At 40.4% G+C, this 24,440-nt stretch overlaps 1 protein-coding gene across 2 annotated transcripts in view; it reads left to right on the top strand.

Annotated features, from left to right (window-relative positions):
• Window positions 1-24,208, top strand: part of Dmc1 (DNA meiotic recombinase 1) — a 42,112-nt gene extending 17,904 nt beyond the window's left edge. Inside the window, exons 8-13 of one of the 2 annotated variants that reach the window (XM_052747475.1) lie at window positions 1,724-1,815; window positions 2,485-2,558; window positions 2,680-2,794; window positions 3,561-3,621; window positions 18,686-18,802; window positions 23,963-24,208. In XM_052747475.1, the coding sequence (XP_052603435.1) occupies window positions 1,724-1,815; window positions 2,485-2,558; window positions 2,680-2,794; window positions 3,561-3,621; window positions 18,686-18,802; window positions 23,963-24,032 (529 nt within the window). In that variant the 3' untranslated portion in view covers window positions 24,033-24,208. The remainder of the gene's footprint in view (window positions 1-1,723; window positions 1,816-2,484; window positions 2,559-2,679; window positions 2,795-3,560; window positions 3,622-18,685; window positions 18,803-23,962) is intronic. The other variant, XM_052747474.1, reaches the window with a different exon arrangement.
• The last annotated feature ends 232 nt before the right edge of the window (window positions 24,209-24,440 follow it).

Genomic DNA, 24,440 nt, shown 5'->3' with positions numbered 1-24,440 from the left:
ATTTATTGACCAATCAGCAACACACTTGACATACAGACCATCCCACAGCAACTCTTTGTTTTCTACAATGCTTTGCACTGATAATGGGTCAGTTCCATGTGGTAATCAGTAAATACTTATAGATTGATTTATATTTCCCCTCAGTGTAAACTCAACTCTTTTGTTTGTTTTTGTTTTTTTTTTTTTTTTTGTTTTTTTTTTGTTTGTTTTTTTTTTGGTTTTTCCATACAGGCTTTCTCTGTAGCTTTGGAGCCTGTCCTAGACTAGCTCTGTAGACCAGGCTGGCCTCGAACTCACAGAGATCCGCCTGCCTCTGCCTCCCGAGTGCTGGGATTAAATTAAAGGCGTGTGCCACCACCGCCCGACTTGTTTTTGTTTTTCGAGACAGGGTTTCTCTGTGTAGCTCTGGCTGTCCTGAAACTCAGTATGTAGAGCAGACTGTTCCTTGAACTCAGAAATCCACCTGCTTCTGCCTCCCAAGTGCTAGGATTAAAAGTGTGCGCCATCACCACCCAGCTTAATTTTATTTTGTCTGTCTGTCTGTCTATCTATCTATTTATTTATGATTTTTTTTTAAAGATTTATTTATTATATATACAGTGTTCTGCCTACATGCCAGAAGAGGGCACCAGATCTCATTACAGATGGCTGTGAGCCACCATGTGGTTGCTGGGAATTGAACTCAGGACCTCTGGAAGAGCAGTCAGTGCTCTTAACCGCTGAGCCATCTCTCTAGCCCTATTTATGATTTTTTGATACAGGGTTTCTCTATGTAACCTTGGCTGTCCTGGATCTCACTCTGTAGACCAGGCTGGCCTTGAATTTACAGAGATCTGTCTGCCTGTGCCTCCTAAGTGCTAGGGTTAAAGGCATGCACCACCACCTGGCAATAGTTGATGTTTTATAAACAATGCAAACAAAAGGGAAATGAAACTAGAGACATTCATTTTTTGTTTCTTCATTTCACTTGCAACACTGTTAGAGTCACTGCAGACCAGAGAATAAAGTGTTGATTACTCTCTGTAGTTTACCGGTTAGTGATTATTAGCATCTTCCATGGTATCTTTGTGGGTATACAGGAATTTACTAATTTCAGAAAGCTACAAACTTCTTTAGAGGGTGTATAAAAGACAAAAACAAAACCTGTGTAATCAAATCAAGTTCCTTTTAGACCCTTGAGGTTATTTTTGACCCTTTACTTCATGTCATCAAATTTATAATTTTTTGCCACACATTATTAGTGGAATGTTAAACTATTGCATTTTGAACCAATGAAGAATTTGAAGTGACGAATTATAACTCAGTGACATTAGTGTTCTAGAATATGCCTATTTTTATAGAGCTATGAACAAAAGAGACTCACAAACCTTAGTTTCTAGTTTTTCTCTTTAACTGTTCTGTATAATCCTAAGTTATTTGCTAAAACTCTTTGTCGGTGTCCTTATAAAATGAGGACATCACAACTAGCTTCTAAACTTATTTTAAAACTTGATATTTCATTTCTGCTTTCCCATTCTCTGTGACCTCTCACTGTCCCCTAAGGTGTTTTGAAGCTCTTAGAGAAAGGAGGCTCTGGCAGTCCTTAAGTCATCACTGGCATCTGAATGCCTCTGGACACACTGCTATGTCTCAGCTGCTTTACTCGTCACAGGGTTACCTTTTATAGCTATCTAGACTTTCTTTGGAATTGGTTTATTGGATCCTTAATCTTGGCACACTCCAGCCGTCCAGATCGCCTTCGTGACATCGCTGATCGCTTCAACGTAGACCACGATGCAGTACTGGACAATGTACTCTATGCTCGTGCCTATACTAGTAAGAGCCCTGTACAGTTGCATTTTAAACTTGAGTTATGGGAAGGCTGACAACACTAATTTACCATTTGATAATACAATATTTTCACTCATTTTCCTTGTTTTAAATTTTCTGCAAATTAGTCCATAAATGTTATCATCTGTTGAGTCCTCAAGGTACTCAAATGTCTTCAAATTCGTTATTTGTTGTCTCTGAAATGTAAAGTAACAGTCAGGTATTTTCCCCTGTGGTGCTGGGCTTGACCTCAGCTTTCACATACTCTAGGCATGTGTTTTACCAGTGAACTAAAGCCACCCAGAGCAACATTCTTTTGTTTTGTTTTTTTGTTTGTTTGTTTTGTTTTTCTAGACAAGGTTTCTCTGTGTAACAGCCCCGGTTGTCCTGGAACTGTTTCTGTAGATCAGGCTGACCTTGGACTCACAGAGATCCACCTGCCTCTGCCTCACAAGTGCTGGGATTAAAGGTGTTTGTCACCACTGCCCAGCTAGAGCAACATTCTTTTTGCTAAGGAACCATTTGCCACATATGCTCAAGCAGAATATGCAGTCTTTACTTAGTAAAGTATAGTTGGAAAGAAAGAAGAACTCTATCTGCCTGTCTCCCAAAAACACATGCATGAGCTTAGCCTCTGCTTCTGGCTTTTGTAACATTTTCTGTGTTTCCCATCAGGTGAACATCAGATGGAGCTACTTGATTATGTTGCAGCCAAGTTTCACGAAGAAGCTGGCATTTTCAAACTATTGGTACAAGCTTTTAAATACTGTTCACTGACAGAGCTATTTACCGCATTTTTCTATTCTGTTTAAATAGGCATCTTCCTTCTATTTTAAAATTCATGTTTGGTTTTATGTTACTCTTGCGCAGATCATTGACTCAATAATGGCACTTTTTCGAGTGGATTTCAGTGGCCGTGGGGAATTGGCTGAACGGCAGCAAAAATTGGCCCAGATGTTGTCACGACTCCAAAAAATCTCAGAAGGTAGATGTTTAAAATAAAATGGCAGTGTCACGTATCATCTGTTGACTATGTTTGCTAGAGTGTATTTTGAAGAGAAGCTGAGAAGGATGTCAGAAGCATAAAATTTTTAATTACTTTCATAGTTTAGATGATTATTTAAACTAAAATTGATTCTGATATAACATTAATGATAACTTTAAGTATTTTTTATTATTAATGAAAAATAGGAAGATGGGCATGGGCATGGTGGCACTTGTCTTTAATCCTAGCACTTTGCAGACAGAAGCAGGAAGATCTCTAAGTTTGAGGCCAGTCTAATCTACATAGTGAGGTCCAGGCTACACAGAGAAACCTTGTCTTGAAAAAAACAAAACAAAATTCCATTTGAGGTTGATTTTAAACTGGGCAGTGGTCACACATGTCTTTACTAGAAGCACTGGGGAGGCAGAGGCAGATGGATCTCTGAGTTCGAGGCTAGCCTACAAAGCGAGTTCCAGGACAGCTAGGAACAAGAGCTTGTTTATAAAATGAACTCATGGTGCAAGATTCCTAAACTGAAATCTGCTTTTTGTTTTTCAACACAGGGTTTCTCTATGTAGACCTGGCTATCCTGGAACTCACTCTGTAGACCAGGCTGGCCTGGAACTCACAGAGATCCACCTGCCTCTGCCTCCTGAGTGCTGGAATTAAAGGTGTGTACCACCACCATCCAGCCTAAACTGAAATCTAAACAATGAACTTTGTATTTTTATTGCCCTTCTCTTAGTTTCTTTATTTTTTGATGCAGAATATAATGTTGCTGTTTTTGTGACCAATCAAATGACTGCAGATCCAGGAGCAACTATGACGTAAGCCCTTATATTGTATTTCACAGAGATTACTATCCAAAGGTTAGAGTATAGAATAAAATCACTTAAAATAATCAACCTTATCTGGGTGTGATATCACATGCGTGTAACCCTCACACTTGGGAGATGAAGGCAGGAGGATGGTGAACTCAAAATCAAATTGGGCTATGTTGTGAAGCCTCATCTCAAAACAACTACAATAATAATCAGCCTTGATATGGGCATGGTGCATTTTTTTTTAACATAAAAACAGGTTATAATTTAGAAGTCCAGGGTTATTTTAAACAGTAAAATATTTTCTCTGTAAAAAATAGTAAAAATGATAACATTTCCCAATAAGCCCTTTTAAGCCAAATAATAGCTGAATTATCCATATAAACGTTGATTAGATTCTGGGATACAGAAGAAACTTATCTTCATCTGTTCAGAGAGCTATGTTTTACTTAAATTGTGATATTCCTATTCATCTTCCCCTTCACTGTTTGATTTACGGCCAACATTTTCCTATAGGCTAATCCATGATCTAAAAAGATTTTAGCCTCCCCTCCTGAAAGTACAGCCAGCATATTCTTTCATCAGCTTGATAGGGTACAGATTCTTATCCTAATAGTGAAATGTTTCACTAAAGCTTGCCCAGTGATTGGGTAAAACCAAAACTTACTGTAAGCCACAGTCATCCTAGGGTCCCCCCTGCTATGTAGCCTCCCTGGATCTGTGGGTTGCAGTCTGATTGTCCTTTATCCACTTATGAGTGAGTACATACCATGTTTGTCCTTCTGATTCTGGGTTACCTCACTCAGGAGGGCACGGTGTATTCAGATTACTTCATTACCCTGTACACTGTTACTTCATAACTAACTGCACATAGCATTTATTTGTTATTCAGAACCTATTTTTTCTGTATTCTCTATAGAATAAAGCAGTATTTTAACAATTGTCATCCGTACTAGGTGCCCTGACTTGACCTAAGACAAAGGGGTATTGAAGGACAATAAGAAAAAGATCTTAGGGGCTTGAGAGATGGTTCATCACTTTAGAACACTTGTTGCTCTTGCAGAAGACCTAGGTTTGAGTCCCAGCACCTACGCGGTTGACTCACAATTATCCCTAATGCCAGTCCCAGGGGGTCCAACACCTTCTGACCTCTGCAGGCACCAGGTATGCACGTGGTACACATACATGCATACATTCAAGCAGAACATTTGTACACATAAAAAAATCTTAAAAAAGAAAATGATCTTAGGCAGATAAAGCTTACATTCCAGAAACATTGAAAGGCTGCTGTACTAAAAACAAAAATTAGGCTTTTGATTAGACATATAAGAGACATCTTAAAAAAAAAAAAACCACAAGAGAAGTCTGCTGCTCATAGAAACAATGTCAGTCTTACAATGCATATTCAGAATTTACTGAAGTATTTGCCCACATATAAGAGTACAATGGCTCTCTGAAAGATGGCAAGGAATAGCAAAGCAAAGAGCTAAAATGAGATTGTGAAAGCATAAAATTCAAAGGAAGGTTTGCTATAACCATCCAAAATGTTTGACTGAAGAAGCAGCTGAATAACCCTGAGTTCATAATGACTTTTAAAAGCTTTCCTATTTTTTTACTCAGAAAACTTTTTAACCAGAGAAAATTTGCAGATTACCACAATGAGTGCACACACACCATTCTCTTAGGTTCCCCAATGGGTATTATATCCTTGCAACACACACACTCTCTCCTTCTCTCTCCCTGCCTTCCTTCCTCTTGTCCCCCCCCCCACCTCTCTCATGTACATCATGCACATCATGCTGGTATCCACATCTGTGAAATCTTTTTTGTCTATCTACATACAGTCATGTATGTCCCTATATATATGCACTGACGTATATTGACGTATTAGTCTATTTTTTGTGTATGAACCATTTGAGAATTGTCTCTTTTTCTGATTATTGAGTGTTATTTGTAGACACTGACAGTTCACCACTTAAGACTTCTGCATATGTCTTCTAAAAGCAAGACATTCTCCTTCATAAGCACAGGACAATTAACAGATGCTGTTTAACATCAACAATGATGCTATCTAATATCCAAGTTTCTCCAGTTGTTCTGACAGTGGGTTTTTTTTTTTGTTTTGTTTTGTTTTTGGTTTTGGTTTTTTTTTGGTTTTTGGTTTTTTTCGAGACAAGGTTTCTCTGTGAAACAGTCCTGGCTGTCCTGGAACTCACTCTGTAGACCAGACTGGCCTCGAACTCACAAAGATCCACCTTACTTTGCCTCCTAAGTGCTGGGATTAAAGGCGTGCACCACCACCGCCCAGCCAACAGTATTCTTTATAATTGTTGTAAAGAGGTTGTTTTGGGTTCATGGTCCTCAGCTGAGTGCATGTATTACATGTACTTACTGAGTCTCTTTAGTCTCCTTTAATCAAAATAGCTCCTCAACCTTGTCAGATTTTATGACACTGACATTTGATTTAAATTTTTTTAATATTTATTTTTATTTTATTTTTTAGGTTTTGTGTTTGTTTGGTTTTGGTTTTTTAAGACAGGATTTCTCTGCATCACAGCTTTGGCTGTCCTGGAACTCACTTTGTAGACCAGGCTGGCCTTGAACTCGCACAGATCTGCCTGCCTCTGCCTTCCAAGTGCTGGGATTAAAGATGTATACCACCACCACCCAGCAATTTATTTGTTTTTAATCATGTGCATATGTGTGTGAGTATGTACATATGTGAGTGCAGGTGCTTATGGAGTCCAGAAGAGGATGTTGGATCAGTTTATGAGCCTCTCAACATGGGTGCCGGGAACAGAACTCAGGTCCTCTTCAAGAGCAGTATGTGTTCTTAGCTGCTAGGCCATCTCTCCAGCCTCTTAAGACAATAACATTTTTGAACAGCAGGCCAACTATTTTCAGTATCCCTCAATTTGAAGTTGATTAAAATTTTTTTTAAAAAAATGTTTTGTTTATGTGTATACACACACACACACACACACACACACACACACACACACACAACTTGCAGAAGTCAACTTCCTCTTTCCCCATGTGAATTCTGGGTATTAAACTCTGTCAGGCTTTGTGGCATGTACCTTTATCTGCTGAGCCATCTAGCTGACCCTGAATGTTTTTTCTCATTATTTTAAATGTAAATGCTTTTGACGGGAAAAATATCTAAGTGGTATTAGAACTTTTTCAGTATATTATGTTAGAAGGCACAACATGGCAGTTTGCTCCATTATTAAGATGTTAAATTTCCCAGCACTCGGGAGGCAGAGCCAGGCGGATCTCTGTGAGTTCGAGGCCAGCCTGGTCTCCAAAGCGAGTTCCAGGAAAAGGCGCAAAGCTACACAGAGAAACCCTGTCTCGAAAAACCAAAAAAAAAAAAAAAAAAAAGATGTTAAATTTGTCCAGGCATGGTGGTACACACTTTTAATCCCAGCACTCAAGAGGCAGAAGTAGGAACATCTGTGAGCTTGAGGCCAGTCTGGTCTACATAGCAAGTTTCAGGCAAGGCAAAACTACATAATGAAATCCTTTCCCAAAGATAAAACAACCACACCAAAACCCAAGATGTTAAGTTTGACTGTGTCATTAAGATAGTATTCTTGAGTCAGTTGTGGTGATGCACACTTTTAATTTTAGCACTCAGGAGGAGGAGCCAAGTAGAAGGTCAGCTAGCTCTGTCTACATAGACCCTGTCTGAAAAAACAAACAAAAAAAAAAAAAACCCAAAAACCCAGCCAATTAGACAAAAGTAGATGGTGTTTGTGAGGGTTCTTCATTAGAAAAGACAAAAAACACCTCTTGGAAATTCAGTAATTTGTGGGTGATACTCAGATCATGTTATATCATGTTTTGCAATAAGCTTTCACCATTTATTTTAGCACCTGTCAATAAATCTTGTCTAAATTAATCATTGCTCCAATGTTGCAAAAGAAGGTGATTTTACTTTAAACCAAGGCAATGCTTCTATTAGGTGCATATAAAATGAGACATAGGCATAGATACTAACAGATACTTTATACATTATTGCAAATTCTCTAAGTTGTGCTGAAATGAATGTGCTTCTCTTCAGGCATTTAAAATTTGTTTATTCGGCCAGGCGGTGGTGGCGCACGCCTTTAATCCCAGCACTTGGCAGGCAGAGCCAGGCGGATCTCTGTGAGTTCGAGGCCAGCCTGGGCTACCAAGTGAGTCCCAGGAGAGGCGCAAAGCTACACAGAGAAACCCTGTCTCAAAAAACCAAAAAAAAAAAAAAATTGTTTATTCATTCATTTTTATTTGCTTCATATGTTTGAGTGCCTGCATGTATTTGCAACACATGTATACTTGGTACCCTAGGGCCAAAAGAAGGCACCAAATGCCCTGGAACTAGAGTTACAGGTGGTTATGAGCCACCATGTGGGCACTGGGAACTAAATCTGGATCCTCTGCAAGAACAACCAGTGCTCTTCACCACTGCGCTGTCTCTCCAGCCCTCTTTAGGCATTTAAAAGCTTACCTTAGCAAACTGCTGCACCTTTTGCATTTTGATTTATCTCTTTCTTTTCAATACCTCTTATGAGTATTTTCTACTTAGTTACAGGAAAAAAACTAATGTGGAAAATATCAGCTGTGTAAATAGCAAAAAGAAAGCTAAAATACTGAGGGAACTGCAAGTGTAACTTAGTGGTAGGATGTGTGCTTAGCATGTGGGAAGCCTTGGGTTCAATTTCTCTCCCTTCCATAAAACAAATAAAAGATTGAGGAGAAAACCAACCATTCATTAGTTCAAATATTTATTGAAAATCTACTAGGTTACAAGATTCTAGAATTAATTAGCAAACAAAAGAGACAAAAGCCGTTGTTTCCATAAAGAAGAAAGATAAACGATATCTATTTTGCTATTTAACTTAGCATTTTAAAGTCTTGGTATGTCCCACATCACATCATCAGTTGTGTAGTCCTTGAGTGTTTAAAGCAATCTTTTCTCTATGGAGTGTCTTTTGTACACAGGACATGAAGTACTTCACAAAGAGATTAATTTTAAACTACAGAGAAATGGAAGATTTTTAAAGCTTTCTTTAAAAAGAGAAAATGACTCATTGGCTCAGAGGGAGGAAGTGGGTTGCATTCAGATAAAACAGTACAAGTTCAAGAGCACTGTTCTTTCTTCAGGTGTTGGGAGGGAACACTGAGGAGGCCAAAACTGTCACTCTAGAGTTACAAGGTAAAAGAAATCAGTGGAAATTAGGCCAGATAGAGGTTCTTTTTTCTTGTATTTGTAAAAAGTTTCAAAAAGAGTAAAACCGTCTTGAATTTACTCCTGGAACACAATGAAGGAAGAAACTGGAGAGAGGCAGAATGGAGAGATTTGTAATGAAGAGAACTAAGCAGGGAGCCAGAGAAGGTAACAAAGCCTAGTATTTCTGCTGGGTAAGTCTGCTGTGAAACATCTCTTCCACCTAGCCAAGCTGTAAGGAATCAAGGCTCACTATAATTAGTATGCTCTGAAGTATATTAAATTATAACAGTACAGATTAAATACATGTCTTCGTGTAAAGCACAAAATTACTGCATCTAAATGAAAAAAAAAAAAGGGACAGTTTTAAACTAAAGGATTTCAAATGCTATTGGAAACCCTCCCATAAATAAAATATCTTTGTTTCTTGGTGTTGAGGAACTCCAAGCTGCAGCTCGCCTGGAGCCTGTCAGAGAAATATCACTATAATTGGTATGAATCCCCAAGTACACTGACAATAATTGAGGCTTGTATCCTATGCATTATACTTGATGGCACATCGTATTAAAAAAGAACAAAATTATAGAGGCGAGGAGCGGCTGTATGATACAGCAGAGCAGCAGCTCCTAGATGAGGCTACAGATCCAGACGTTAGGGCTGCAACGATCTAGTCGACAGGTTTTAGAGATAGCGAGTCAGAGAATGGGCCTGAGAAGCTGCACACAAGGGCAAATAAGCATCAAGAGAGACCATGATCTCACCATGTACTTCTGTTGTGTCCGTGTTTCTTAAACAAAAAGCCATCCAGAACATTTGCAGGCTTGTGAATGTATAACTTATTCATTAAGCATGCCAACCTATGACTTACATTGTCAGCTTAAATAAGAAGTAATATGTTTGGCTGGGCGGTGGTGGTGGTGGTGGTGGTGGTGGTGGTGGTGGTGGTGGTGCACACCTTTAATCCCAGAGCCCGGCAGATCTCTGTGAGTTCGAGACCAGCCTAGTCTACAGAGCGAGATCCAGGACAGGCACCAAAAACTACACAGAGAAACCCTGTCTCGAAAACCAAAAAAAGGGCTGGAGAGATGGCCCAGTGGTTAGGAGCTCTGACTGTTTTTCTAGAGGTCCTGGGTTCAAGTCCCAGCTCCCACATGGCAGCTCACAGCTGTCTGTAACTCCAAGATCTAACACCCTCACACAAATATACATGCAGGCAAAATACCAATACCAATGCAAATAAAAATAAAAAAATAACAATAAATAAAAAATAAACCAAAAAAAGAAGTAATATGTTTAGGGTCACTAGCATAGTAATTTTATTGCAAAGTGTTTAGATTATTTGAACCCCATCCATTCTGCATAATCTTATGTAATTCTCATGTGACCCTGATGTAACTCAACCTTCTTCCACCTTCCTGTGTTTTCTGTGAAGCCAGTCTCAATATGTGGTTGTGCCTCTCCCCACTCTACCCCACCAAACAAGAATTCCAATTTCAAAAGATGGGGGAGGGACTTTTAATTTTTGTGTGTGCCTATTTTGGGAGCAGACAAAAAGGATGGATATATTATTTAATAACAACAGCAACAACTACTTCCTTCTCCTTCTCCTTTCTACTTTCTTTTTCTTTCTTCTTTTTGAGAAAGCCATGACTGTCTTGAATTTGCTATGTAGACCAGGCTCGCCTCAAACTCCGCGAGTTCCACCTGCCTCTGCCTCCTGAATGCTGGGACTAAAGGCGTGCGCCACCACTGCCTGGCTAACAAAACTTCTTAAACATACCCCCCTTTTTTTTTTGGCCAGGGGGTGGGGGGCAAATGTTGAGACAGGGTCTCTCTATGTAGCCCTGGCCAGCCTCAAACTCAGAGGTCTGCCTGCCTTGGCCTCCTGAGTATTGGGATTAATATGCCCCATCATGCATGACCATAGTCTTTTTAATAAACTAACTCGTCTCTTAAAAGTTCTCTTTGGCTGTACTCTTTTCTTCCCACGTTCTCCTTATGTTAAAGCCTCCTCCTCATTCTGTTTCATTGAGCCTTTATCTCCTCAATGGACCCTTCTCAGATTTTCACCTCAACCGTGCAGATATATCAAAAGCACCAAGAGTCCTGTTGTCCCTCTGGCTTGCCCTAGCCCATTCCCCTGGATCTACACTCTGACCAGAATTTAAGATGGTTTTATGCATATTCCTACTTCTTAAAAGTAGGCAGCTCAAAGTATTTACTGTTTGCCCAATCATACAACTAAAACTAAGGAAGTCAAGATTTGAGCCCTATACATCTTTGACTTTGAAGTTGATTCTCCTTGGGCAGGGAGATTGTAGTTTAGTGGTAGAGTGTTTGCCTAGTGTCTTAGTAGGGGTTTCTATTGCTGTGAAGAAACACCATGGCCAATGCAAATTGGGGAGAAAAGGGTTCATATCTCTTACACTTCCACATCATGCTCCATCATTGAAGGAAGTCAGGACAGTACCTCATCTCAGGAACCTGGAGGCAGGAGCTGATGCAGAAGCCATGGAGGAGAGCTGCTTACTGGATTGCTCCCCATGGCTTGCCCAGCCTGCTTTCATATAGAACCCAGGACCACCAGCCCACAATGGGATGAACCTTTTCCCATCAATTACTAATTAAGAAAATGCCCTACAGACTTTTCTACAGCCAGATTTTATGGAGGCATTTTCTTGATTGAGGTCCCCTCTTCTCAGATGGCTTTAGCTTGTGCCAAGTTAACATAAAAATAGTCAGCACACCTAGCATGCACAAAGTTCTGGGATCAGTCCTCATAACCACTACCACCACCACCACCACCACAACAAAACTACAAGAAAGAAAAGAAGTTGATGCTTCTTAGTCATACTGTTTTCTCCCATCCTATCCCATTTCATCTCAGAACTGTTCTTCATGACCTCTGCTAATTTGGAGTTGGAATCAGAATGATAGAAAATGCTATGTCCTGTTCAACCAAAGTGGGAAAATCTCCTTTAGTTCCTCCTTATTCCTAGTATCTACCCCCACCTGCTCCCTCATTCTCCCAAGAAAAAAGGAAAAGAGAAGAGAAGAAAATGTAAAAGGCTATAGGAGGGATGTGGGAGGCTTTCTGATGCTGTTAGCTTGGTCAGAAATAGATGTAAATTAAAGCCCTCTGGAAGAATGCGGGGTGCTATGCCACCTTCTTGTACGTCACCTCAAGACTGTGACTGCTGCAGGAGTCAGGAAATACAGATACTAAGAAAAATTTCTTGGATTATGTTTCATTGAAAAATGATTGTTTAAATTGAACTGTTTAATTAAATAATAACTGTCGTTTAATGATGATATCTTATGTGATAAGTTTGCTGTCTGGGTAGAGCTAATATGTATCAATGATCAGCCATGGTTTCCTAGTACACAGTGGCTCCCAATAAGTTATTATTAGGATCTTGAGTCCTCACAACAGTCCTAAAAGGTCAGGAGTCCACCCTACCCCCCATTTTGCTATGAAAGAAACTGGGTAAATAGGTAGTAAATGTTTGAGTCAAGATTAGGAAAGCAGATAAATAATAGCTGTAGTCACTAGGCTAACACTTTACCTGAATTATTTCATCTTATTCTTAAAATTGTCCTACCAGTTGGTACCATTATTATTTCCCATGAAGAGTCAGAAACAGAATGGTTCAACAGTTTTCCTGAGGTCACAGAGCTGACAAACCAGACTTTGAACTCAAGTCTAATTCTAAAGTTCATAAACCACACAACACATCAGGGCTGTATCTTCCAGAGGGAAAACTAGCATGTTGCCACCCCGGAGACTTTGCAGGGATACACTTATTAATCTGGTGAAATGACCACTGTTCAGGGTTCATCCTTTAAGCGGAAATGTGATTGGGTCAGAAAATTCTTCTTTCAAGGGAAACTTAAATAAAGCTAGCTCAAGACTCCACAAAAAGACAGAAAACTAGTCTGATAAGAGAAATGTAAATACATTTGAAGTTCATATGACCAGTGAGTGTAATCTCCCTATACATAGACCTCTAGCAGAATCCAATTTTTAATCCAAATTATTAATAAATATGAAATCCAAGCAAAGTGAAGTATAGATGACTTAATGTCTTCGATACAGTGAAGAATCAGTAAATCTTGGTTATTATTATTCATATTTGTGTATGTCAGAAGGGAGGTTCAATGGCACTCCTAAACTTACATAAAGATTTTATATATGTGTGTATATGTGTTCCTTTTGATGGATGGGATTCTGTATCTTTTATTAAATTGTCAAAGTGGCCAGGCGGTGGTGGCGCACGCCTTTAATCCCAGCACTCGGGAGGCAGAGCCAGGCGGATCTCTGTGAGTTCGAGGCCAGCCTGGGCTACCAAGTGAGTTCCAGGAAAGGCGCAAAGCTACACAGAGAAACCCTGTCTCAAAAAAGCAAAAAATAAATAAATAAATAAATAAATAAATAAATAAATAAATAAATAAATAAATAAATAAATAAATTGTCAAAGTGTTGGTGACCTTCATAAAAAATGTTAAGGGCTACAAATTCCATATACAATGTGCATAGAATTGTTGACAAGGCAAACAAAATTTAAATTGGCTTGAAATTCAAAGTTAAAGCTGGTGTTATTTCGTAATCTATTTTGATTAAATACAGTCTCAACGTTTGAATCATTTTGATAACTTTTTTATAGCTATAATATCATTCTTATATGTTTTCACAGCCCTTTTGAAACACCTGTAGAAATTTCTCCATATAGCTCATCTGAAGTCATCAAGGACAGGCAATAGCACTTCTTCTCCCTGGTGTGCAGGGGATCACATCAGTAACAGCAAACAGTAATTTGCTAAGAAGAAAATCTTGGCTATTTACCTAGAAACTCCACTGTGTTGCTTGTGGACAGGTTTCCAGAACAGCCAGCAGGGGGATTACTTCAGCTGGGAGCTGGAAAACTGTCTCTTTTATATTTGCCTTTCTTTTTAAATTTTATTTTATCTTTGAGACAGGGTTTCACTATTTAACCCTGGCTAGCCTGGAACTCCCTATGTAGGGCAGGCTGGCTTTGAACTCTAGAGTGATGGGATTAAAGGTGTGTGCCACTATGCCCAGCTTTATATTTGTCTCTCTGTTAGAAACTCTTTCAAACGGTCCTTAATGTATAGTTTCTTTCTCTTTTTTTTCTTATTTATTTATTTATTTATTTATTTATTTATTTATCTATTATCAGCTTCATACAGTATAAATTCTTATCCTAATAGTGATAGTGAAATGTTTCGTTGAGGCTTGCCCAGTAATTGAGTAAAGCCAAAACTTATTATATGCCACAGTCATCCTAGGGTCCCCCCTGCTATGTAGCCTCCCTGGAGCTGTGGGTTGCAGTCTGATTGTCCTTTGCTTTATATCTAGAATCCACTTATGAGTGAGTACATACCATCATGTTTGTCCTTCTGAGTCTGGGTTACCTCACCCAGGATGATATTTTCTAGTTCCATCCATTTGCCTGCAAATTTCATGCTGTCATTGTTTTTCTCTGCTGAGTAGTACTCCATTGTGCATATGTACCACATTTTCTTAATCCATTCTTCAGTTGATGGGCATCTAGGTTGTTTCCAGGTTCTGGCTATTACAAATAGTGCTGCTATGAACATAGTTGAGCATGTAATGTATAGTTTCTTTGAAGAGATGTTACAAGCCTGTATCCAGGAAGACCTAGACCAGGGAGAACCCAAGTATCTTCTCAGTGTTCATGAAAGGCCTTCCTTCATGTGACACACACTTGTCTAGACATTAGATGAATAGGGACTGTTTCAAATAACAGTGAAGATTCTTTCTCCTTCCCTTGGTGATGCTAGGGGTGCTTTGTACATCCTGGGCACGTGCTCTGTCCTTGAGCTACACCCCAGGCCAGAATGCTTTAATAAAAAAATATACACCATGGCAGGAGACAACAGAGCTGCAGGGTCCTAATAGGAGGCACCTGAGGTATGAGTGAGAACTGCTTGAGTAAACCCAGTAAGGAAAGGGGCTTTCATTTCAGAGGTAAAATTATGTGCGAAGGCATAGAGGCATGAGAGGACCTGCTTGAACAAGAAAAAAGAAATTTGAATGAAGGAGGAGAAAATGAGTACAACTCTAGTTAAGTTTGTAAGTAGTTATGTTAGGTTTCCATTACTATAGTAAATAATTTAAACAATTTACAGTTTACAATATGAGCTCACACACATACACACTAAAACAAATCTTTTTTTTTTGTTTTGTTTTGTTTTGTTTTGTTTTTTCGAGACAGGGTTTCTCTGTGTAGCTTTGCGCCTCTCCTGGAACTCACTTGGTAGCCCAGGCTGGCCTCGAACTCACAGAGATCCGCCTGGCTCTGCCTCCCAAGTGCTGGGATTAAAGGCATGCGCCACCACCGCCCGGCAAAACAAATCTTTAAAAGAAGAAAAGTTAGCTGGGTGGTAGTGGTGCACACCTTTAATCCTAGCACTTGGGAGGCAAAGGCAGGCAGATCTCTGAGTTTGAGGCCAACCTGATCTACAGAGTAAGTTCCAGGACAGCTAGAGCCACATAGAGAAATCCTGTCTTTAAAAAAAACAAAACTTTTTTTATTTGTGTGTATCTTTGTGAGTGTATGTACGTGTGTGCGTGTGTACGTGCTTGTGAATGTGCAGAGGCCAGTAGAGGGTGTCCTCTATCACTCTCTGCATATTTCTTTGAGGCAGTGTCTCTCCCTGGACCTGGGCTTCTTTTACTTAGTTAGGATGGAAGCCAGCAAGCCTCCTGTCTCGTCTCCACCCGCTCTTTGCAGAGGTTACAGGCCTGCCCAGGACACACCACCCGGATAAATATAGTCTAGAAAGAAGCATAAATCACTGTTGTAGGTTCAGTGCTCATAGCTCAGTTAAGAATGCCATCAGCCCTTCTGAACCATCTCTGTACAGCATAGGATTCCTGTGAGACCATGAAGTACCATCCACCGGTCATGTGACCTAGAAAGTTCAGAGGTACTCTTCTAAAAAATGTGACATTGGGGCTGGAGAGATAGCTCGACAGTTAAGAGCACTGGCCACTCTGGCTGCTCTTTCAAAGAACCTAGGTTCAATTCCCAGCACCACATGACAGTTGACAACTGTCTGTAACTCCAGTTCCAGGTGATATGGCACCTCACACAGACATACATGCAGGCAAAACCCAATGTACATATAAAAATTAATTAATTTTTTAAAATGTCGCATTGATCTCAAACACTATAGAGCTAGGTCATCCAACTGTGATGGCTTTTTTTTTTTTTTTTTTTTTTTTTTTGCCTCCCTATGTTATCGCTTCAGCTTCCTGATAGAGCAGCCAGCCTCTGGCCACTGCTTTCTTCATAGAGTTTCACCCAAAACTGTCCTTGTGGAGCTGGAAAGATAGCTCAGCAGTTAGAAGTACTTCCTGCTCTTCTAGGAGACCTGGGTTCCATTCTTGGCACCCACATCAGCTCACAACTGCCTGTGGTATACACATATAAACACAATAAATAAATAAATAGATTAATTAGCTAAAGAACATGTTCTTGTTCCTATGACCTACTAATGAATCTTTTTGTTTATTTGTTTCTGTTTTTCAAAACAGGGTTTCTCTGTGTAGCCCTGGCTGTCCTGGAACTTGCTCTGTAGACCTGGCTGGCCTTGAACTCAGAGATCTGCCTGCTTCTGTCTCCCGAGTGCTGGGATTAAAGGCGTTCACCACCGCCTGGCATCTACTACTGAATCTTAAGCAATTTCATACCATCCTAGATAGGCCGCTCTAGTCTAGCCCTAGAACTATGTAGTCTTAGCAGTTTTATCTTCAGAGAGTTTCTTTCTTACCAACCTGTAGGCTACATGTTTACTCTTACACCAGTCAGCCACATCCCCAGTACACCACGACTCAGGCTTAGAGAACCCAAAACCCTGAACACTGTCATGGAACAAGCACGATTTTCATTGACTTGAAACTATGTTCGCCCAGAGTTAAGCAATTCTGCTGTGTCATGGTTTATTCTAATCAAATATCTGTTTAGGTATACTTTCCTTTGCTGGCGACTATTGAATCTGTTGTTTTTTTAACCAGTTGATAATCATATTTAGTTTTTCCTTCATCCTATTAATATAATGTATTGTTGATTGCTTTATTGAACCATCATTGCACTCCAGGAGTCAATTTTACATGATCAAGACATATACTCCTTTCAATGCTTTGAATTCAATTTGGTGGTACTTTGTTGAGTTCTTTTGTGACTAGGATCTTTTTGAAGCACTGCCATTAGGGTTATTAAGAAACTTTCAGGAATAGAAATATGGGGGGCTAAAACACATACTGCTTTTGCAGAGGATCTGGCTTAAGATCCCAGCACACACTTCATGTGGCTCACAACTACATGTAACTCCAGCTCCAGGGACTCTGATGCCTCTTGCCTACATGGACAACTACACCCATGTACACATACCCATATACATATAATTATAAAATAATTAAATTTCCTTTTTTTTAAAGAAATTTCCACTTCTTAGTAATGGAAATGCTAGTCCCCAAGTATCTCTCAAGATGAATATCAATAGTATTTTTAACTTCTTTTCTGTCATAATATGATTTTTGAATCACTATGACTAGACATAGTTAAGAGCTTACTTTTTTGTGTGTTTACAGATGAGAAACCCCATCTTGAAAACCACCCCCCCCAAAAAAATTTTAAAATAACTTTTTGATAAATGAGCTAATGAATAAGCAAGTCCAGTATTTTATTTATTTGTTTGTTTGTTTGTTTGAGACAGGGTTTCTCTGTGTAGTATCTTGGATCCCACTCTGTAGACCAGGCTGGCCTCTAATTCGCAGAGATCTCCCTGCCTCTGCCTCCCAAGTGCTGGGATTAAAGGTGTGTGCCATGACCATTCAACTATATAAGGAGAATTTTTAACCTCAACCATTATACTAAGATAAATGAATGTTTAATTCTCTCTGTCTCTGTCTCTCTGTGTCTCTGTCTCTGTCTGTCTCTGTCTCTCTCTCTCTCTCTCAGAGGGTTGAACCCAGGACCTTGGGCATACCAGGCAAGCACTCTACCTATATCCCTATATCCCTAGCCCTTTTTTGTGCTTTCTCAATACTTAAAGGTTTTTTTGAGTGCTAGGGCTTAAACCCAAGGCCTCAAACATTCTAGGCAACTGTTCTAGCCCAGACCTCAATAGTAATTGATTTTATTTTTAGTAATTTATCTTTAAAAATTCAAACAGAACATGAACTAAAAGCTGGTATGGTAGTGCAGAGCAGTAGTCATATTATTGAAGTGACTAAGGCAGGAGGATTATGAGTTAGAGACTAATCTCAGCTACAAAACCTAATCTCAAAAAAACAAAAATAGAAACACCAAAAAAGAACTGTTTATCAGGGACCCTCAGAAGTCTAAACTGGATGGCAATGAGATAGTAGCTCCCTCTCTGTTTTAGGATACAGATTAGGGAGATAGCTCAGGTGTAAAGTATCTGCTATGCAAACGTGAGGACCTTAATTTAATCCCCAAGGCCCACATAAAAGCCGGTCATAGTGACGAAGATTTGTAATCTCAGTGCTGGAAGGTGGAGACAGGCCAATCTCAGGCTCACTGGACAGCCAGTATAGCCTAATCAGCAAACCCACCAGGTTCCAGAGAGAGCCTGTCTCAAATATAAGGTAGATGGCTCCTAAGGCAGACCTAAGGTTGACCTCTGAAATCCTTACACACACACACACACACACACACACACACACACACACACACACACACACACACACAAAAGAATCCCTGCCATTTCACTCATAGAGACTGCCTCTTCTTTGCAAATACCATTGCAAATCCAAATGAAACCTGAAGAAATGTTTTGTTGATTCAGCTTCCAGGCAGATCCCAAAAAACCCATTGGCGGACACATTCTGGCTCATGCTTCAACAACAAGAATAAGCTTGCGAAAGGGAAGAGGAGAACTGAGGATTGCCAAGATTTATGACAGGTATATATTTTTTATTCTTCTTCAGATCCTGTGCATGTGCTTTTAAATAGAATTGCTACCCCTAAGAGACTATACTTACTTCCTGGCAGATACTATTTGTTCTGAGTTTCCTTCTTAAATATTATGTCACTGATCAGGAAGTACCACCTGTGCACTATGTACTAGGGATCTAGTCTATAGTCACGTTTATCAGTCTCTGACATTCAGAGCATATAGTGAAACAAGCAATGATGTCACATTTACTTCAGTTGAAGACTAAGATGTTAGGTTCTAGTGATTATAAGTAGGAGAGTGGGGGGGCAGAGATTCCTTTTGGGGATGGAAACCCCATTTCACAAGTTCCTGAGGAATACTAGATTTTATCTAACATCCTGAAATGCTTCTATAGTCCAACTTCAGCTAATTTCTAAACATATGAAGGGCTTGGGACTTCTCTTGCTTGACTAAGAATTATAAATATCCAGGCATTATAGGGCATGGTGGCACACACCTCCAATCCCAGCACTTAAGAGGCTGAGGCAGGCAGGTTGCTATGAACTCCAGGACAGCTACATAGAGAGACCCAGTCTCAAAACAAAACAAAACAACAACAACAAAAAAAGAATTATAAATGTAACAAATTTACAGGAAAACTTACTGCCTATCAGCAATGCTGGGTTCTTGGGATAAAGCAGTAAACAAAATAAAATGGTAAGTCTAGGGAAGGGAGATAGCTCAGTGGGGAAGGACACTTAATGTGAAAGCAGTAGGGCCTGAGTTCAAATCCCCATCACTCTGAAGCCAGGCAGAGCCTGTAACCCCAGCATTGGGCAGTGGGGCAGCTGCAGGTAGAGGGCAACAACAAGTGGATTTCAGAAGCTCACCGGCTAGCCAGCTTAGCTGAAATATCGAACGTCAGGTTCAGTGAGAGACTGTCTCAAAAATAAGATAGAAGGCAATAAAGGAGAACATTCAACATCCTCCTCTGGCTTCCACACGTGCACAGACAGCTGTGCATACTTACATGCAGAAGCATATACCTCAGAGAGAGAAAAGACAAGGCTCTGTTCTCGTGGCACTTACATCCCTTCCATGTGTAATGAACTGTATAATGTGTCATCCCATCTAGACAGTTACACACTATTTGCTTGTCTGAGACATAACAGGTAATACAGTATCTGTGACTAATATTAGTCAACCCCAAACAACAAAGCAAAGACTTGTGGTAACTCTTCTAGGGAGGGAAGAGTAGTTCCCAAAGAGAGATGAGCTTTAGTCTGGATTCAGTGTGGACCACAGCAGGTAGAATGTCTTGGTGTTGAGTTAAGATTAGTTCCCACATCTGCAAGATGCTTCTTCTCTTCTGTTCCTGTAGAAGGCATCCTATATAAATAACTTCAGTCATTTCTAGAAATTGGCTACAAATGTTCTTTGTTGAATTACAATAGATGATCCTGTCTCATTACTGGAACTTCTTTGTCTATTTCTTGGCTAGAGTGCTATGCCAAAAACCCAAACACTTTTTTTTTATAAAATAAAATATTTTTTTATGTGTATGGGTATTTTGCCTGCATGTATGTCTGTGTGTCTCATGTGTGTCTAGTGCCCTCAGAGACCAGAAGAGGTCATTGGATCCCCTGGGGCTTGAATCAGATGGACAGTTGTCAGCCACCATGTGGGGGCTGGGAATCCAACCCCTGTCCTCTGGAAGAGTGTTCTTAACCACTAAGCCATGTCTCTAGCCCCACCCAAATACCCACCACCTTGTGGGTTTTTTAAGAGAAGCTCACTATGTATTCCTTAGTTGGCCTGGAGCTGGCTTTGTGGACCAGGCTGGCCTCAAACTCATAGAGATCCACCTGACTCTGCCTCCCTAGTGCTGGGATAAAGGTCTGCATACCACACCCAGCTAACATCCAAACACTTTGTTCATTCTTACTGACTGTTTGCTCTACATCTCCCTCACAACAGGGACTAACTATAGTTCACTAATCTCCCAGCAATGAGCTGGGACTTGACACGGGTAGACACTCAATGACTATTCATTGAATTAACGGATGAACTTAAGCTACCTGTTCAGTCATTTGCATGTCTCATTTAGTCCTCCTACAGATCTTTAAGGTAAACAGCTCCAGCCATTCTTACTGGCCTAGGAGGTTGTTTCAGCCTTGCAAATTCAGTAAGGAATCAGAACAGTAAGTTGTCAGCAAGGCTAGTAATGTCAAGTTTCCATAGACTAGGTTCAAGTCAGGTGTGGTGGCTCATAATTGTAATCTCAGCTGAGACAGGAGGATTACTGCAATTGTTCGGCCAGCCCAGGCTACATAGTGAATTCCAGGTAGGTAAGCTTGGGCCAGAGAGTGTGACCCTGTTGTAAACAAACAAACAAATGTACATCTTATATCAAAACAGCGGAACTAGATCAGAGCTTAAGCTATCAAAACCAGGGGTCGAAGAGGTAGCTCAGCAGTTGGGAGCACTTGCTGCCTTGACAAAGGGCCCACCAGGCTTCCCATAACTTAGAACCAAGCCCAAGTTTCTATAGCCATTTACACAGCACTCCATGAACAGCTTTTTAATTTTTTATTTTTATTGTAGGTGTATGATTGCCTGAATGTATGTATGTGCATGTGCGTCCCTGGTTCTGATGGAGACCAAAAGAGGGCATCAGAGTTCTAGAAACTGGAGTTATAGTCCGTTGTGAGCTGCTATGTGGGTGGGTGTTCATGGTGCTGGGAACTGAACCGGCTCCTCTGTAAGCAGCAAGTGCCCTGACCCTCTGAGCCAGCTCTCCAGTCCCATGAATGACCCTACACTCATTCCTTGATCCTCCCCTTGCCCCTGTGCTTCCACCTCACACATTTTTGTTTTTGAGACAGGGTTTCATATAGCTCAGGCTGTCCTCAAACTCTATATAGCCAAAGATGACCTTGAGCTTCTGACCTTCCTCCCTTCTCTTCCTGCGTGCTGAAATTACAGACATGAACCACCACACCTGCTTTCACGAAATGCTGGGGACTGAAGCCAGGGCTTCAAGCAATATGAGGCAAGAACTCTACCAACTGATCTTACCCACCCATCCCCCTCCCTCTTTTTTAAAGCAAGATCTTGTTCTGTAGCCCAGCTGGTCTTAAACTTGTGATCCTCCAGTGAAGGCACTGTCAGGCATGCTGCTACCTTAGAGTCTTTTCCCATTTGTTTCCTCTGCCTGGAAAAACCCTCCCACATAGCCCTTTGCCTAATCATCTCTCTCATCTACTTCAAGTCTTTGATCAAATGTTACCTTCTCCAGGATGGGGAGATAATTCAGTGTGTAAAGTGCTTGCTACACAATCATGAGGACCTAAGTTTGGAGAAGCCTCAGTAGTACTCACCTAAGAGCTGGGTGTGGTGGTATGTATCTGTAATCTCAGCACTGGAGGAACAAGAGGATTCTGGGGGCTTGCTGAGCAAGTGTAGCTGAAATAGAGTGCTCTAGATTTAGGAAAGACCCTGTCTTAAAAAATGAGGTGGAGGGGCTGGAGAGATGGCTCAATGGTTATAGCACTGACTGCTCTTCAAAGGACCTGAGTGTAATTCCCAGCACCCACATGGCAGCTCACAACAGTCTGTAACTCCAGTTCCAGGGGACCCAACACCCATGGCAAAACACCAATGCACATAAAATAAAGATAAATAAATTAAAAGAAGTGAGGTGGAGACAGATGCCTAATGTCAACCTCTAGTTTCTACATATCATATATATAGCTAGCAAGCAAGCACACACACACACACACACACACACACACACACACACACACACACACACACGCAAAACTGTTACCTTTCCAGCTGGGTAAAGGGGAGGCAAAAGGATGAGGAGTTCAATGCCAGCCTAAGCTACATAATGAGATCATCTCTTTTAAAAAAAAAAAGTAATTAATCCCAGCACTCAAGAGGCAGAGGTAGAAGGCCAGCCTGAGTTACATAGAGTACCAGGACAGCCAGGAGTGCATAGAGAGACCCTGTCTCATAAATAAATAGATAGATAGATAGATAGATAGATAGATAGATAGATAGATAGATAGATAGATAAAAAACAACAAAAGGACTAAGGGCATAGCTAGGTGAGAGACTTGTCTAGCACATTCAAGACTCTGAGGTCTGTTTCCAGCACTAGTTTTTTTTTCCTCCCACCAGTAGTTTTCCAGCACTACATACAAATGAAAAGAAAAAAGTTACCTGTTTAACAACTGATCACCCAGTGCCCACACACCTAATCTCCCTTACTCAGCTCTATTTTTCTTTCTCCATAACACATTGATTTAGTGCATTTGAGTGTGTGTGTGCAAGCACATGCACACAAGCATACAAGTGCTTGGACATGCATATGCCACAGTATGCATGTCAGGGTTAGAGGCCTTGCAGGAGTCAACTGTCCCACTGTGTGAGCCCTAGGGATCAAACTCAGGTCCTTAGACTTATTAGTAAGTGCCTCTACTGCTGAGCCTTCTCACTAGCCCATGTCAAAGACCTTAAAGTCTTATAACTAAATCAAAAGAAAACTCAAAGTACCACACATGTGTTAGTCAAATAGGGAATGCAGAAATGAATCAAATTGATCAAAAATGGGTCAATATCTATAGTTCAGTAGTCAATGGTATTCCACTTTCACAATTTGCATTTCTATGAACAGGTAGAATTGCACTACTTGCAGTTAATGACAACTCAGAATGCATAGAGCCCTTACAGAACTAGGTAACTGAAGGATGTGCTAGACAACCATCGTTCCATTGCAGGTGCTCAGGACTTTCCTAGTTTATTTCAAAGCCTTTTACAACCCCCCACTGTGTTAGCAGAGCCTGTAGAAAGGTATACCCCTAAAGAGTCAGACAAGCCACACAGGATCTGCACCGCAGGCCTCAAACTACCCTGGAGGAACACCCAGTTTATCCCGATTTGCCTGTTTCCAAGTTTGGGGCTAATTTTTCTTGACATTCAAAACTTTATATAGAGTTGTTTAACAAATGTTTGCGAGGGTTGATAACACTGCTAGGTAAGTTCTGTAGTCCACATTTAGCTGTGGCAGCACTGCAGTGTCTCTGGAGACTCAGACTGATGGGAACGTGACGACTGTGACATGTGCACAGTATTTATAGAAACAGAGCTTTTTATAAACTTCTGTTCCCTTGTATTCTGTAGCCCTGAGATGCCTGAAAATGAAGCCACCTTCGCAATAACTGCTGGAGGAATCGGGGATGCCAAGGAGTAGGTGGAGAATTGGTACAGATTGCTTCTTGGTGCTTATTAGGAGCTGGAGAAATGGAAAAGCAGTCTTGATTTTACATCTTGAAATAAGAGCTTGTTTGCTTTTTTCCATGTGTTATTAAAGGAAAGTCAAAAAAGAGATTTAAAGCTTATATTTATCTTAAAAGTTCCAGCCTGATATGTAACCAACTATATATACACTGCGTGTTGATTCAGAAATATGCATACATATTCTTGAATTACTTGATAGACACATATGCATACATGTGCCTGTCAGGTATGGGAAAGGGGTACTCAGTGCCCTTCCTTCTGTCTTTCAAAGTGAGCCATTGAGCATACAGAAAGCCAAGGAGCTCAGACATGTCCCACTCCCTCAGACTTCCCTCAGACCAACATTTTCTGGGATATAGTA

The sequence above is a fragment of the Peromyscus californicus genome, unplaced genomic scaffold (assembly GCF_007827085.1).
Source record: "Peromyscus californicus insignis strain IS unplaced genomic scaffold, ASM782708v3 Scaffold_20__1_contigs__length_68692818, whole genome shotgun sequence".
Classification (NCBI taxonomy): Eukaryota; Metazoa; Chordata; class Mammalia; order Rodentia; family Cricetidae; genus Peromyscus; species Peromyscus californicus.
This window is presented reverse-complemented; position numbering and strand designations above follow the sequence as displayed.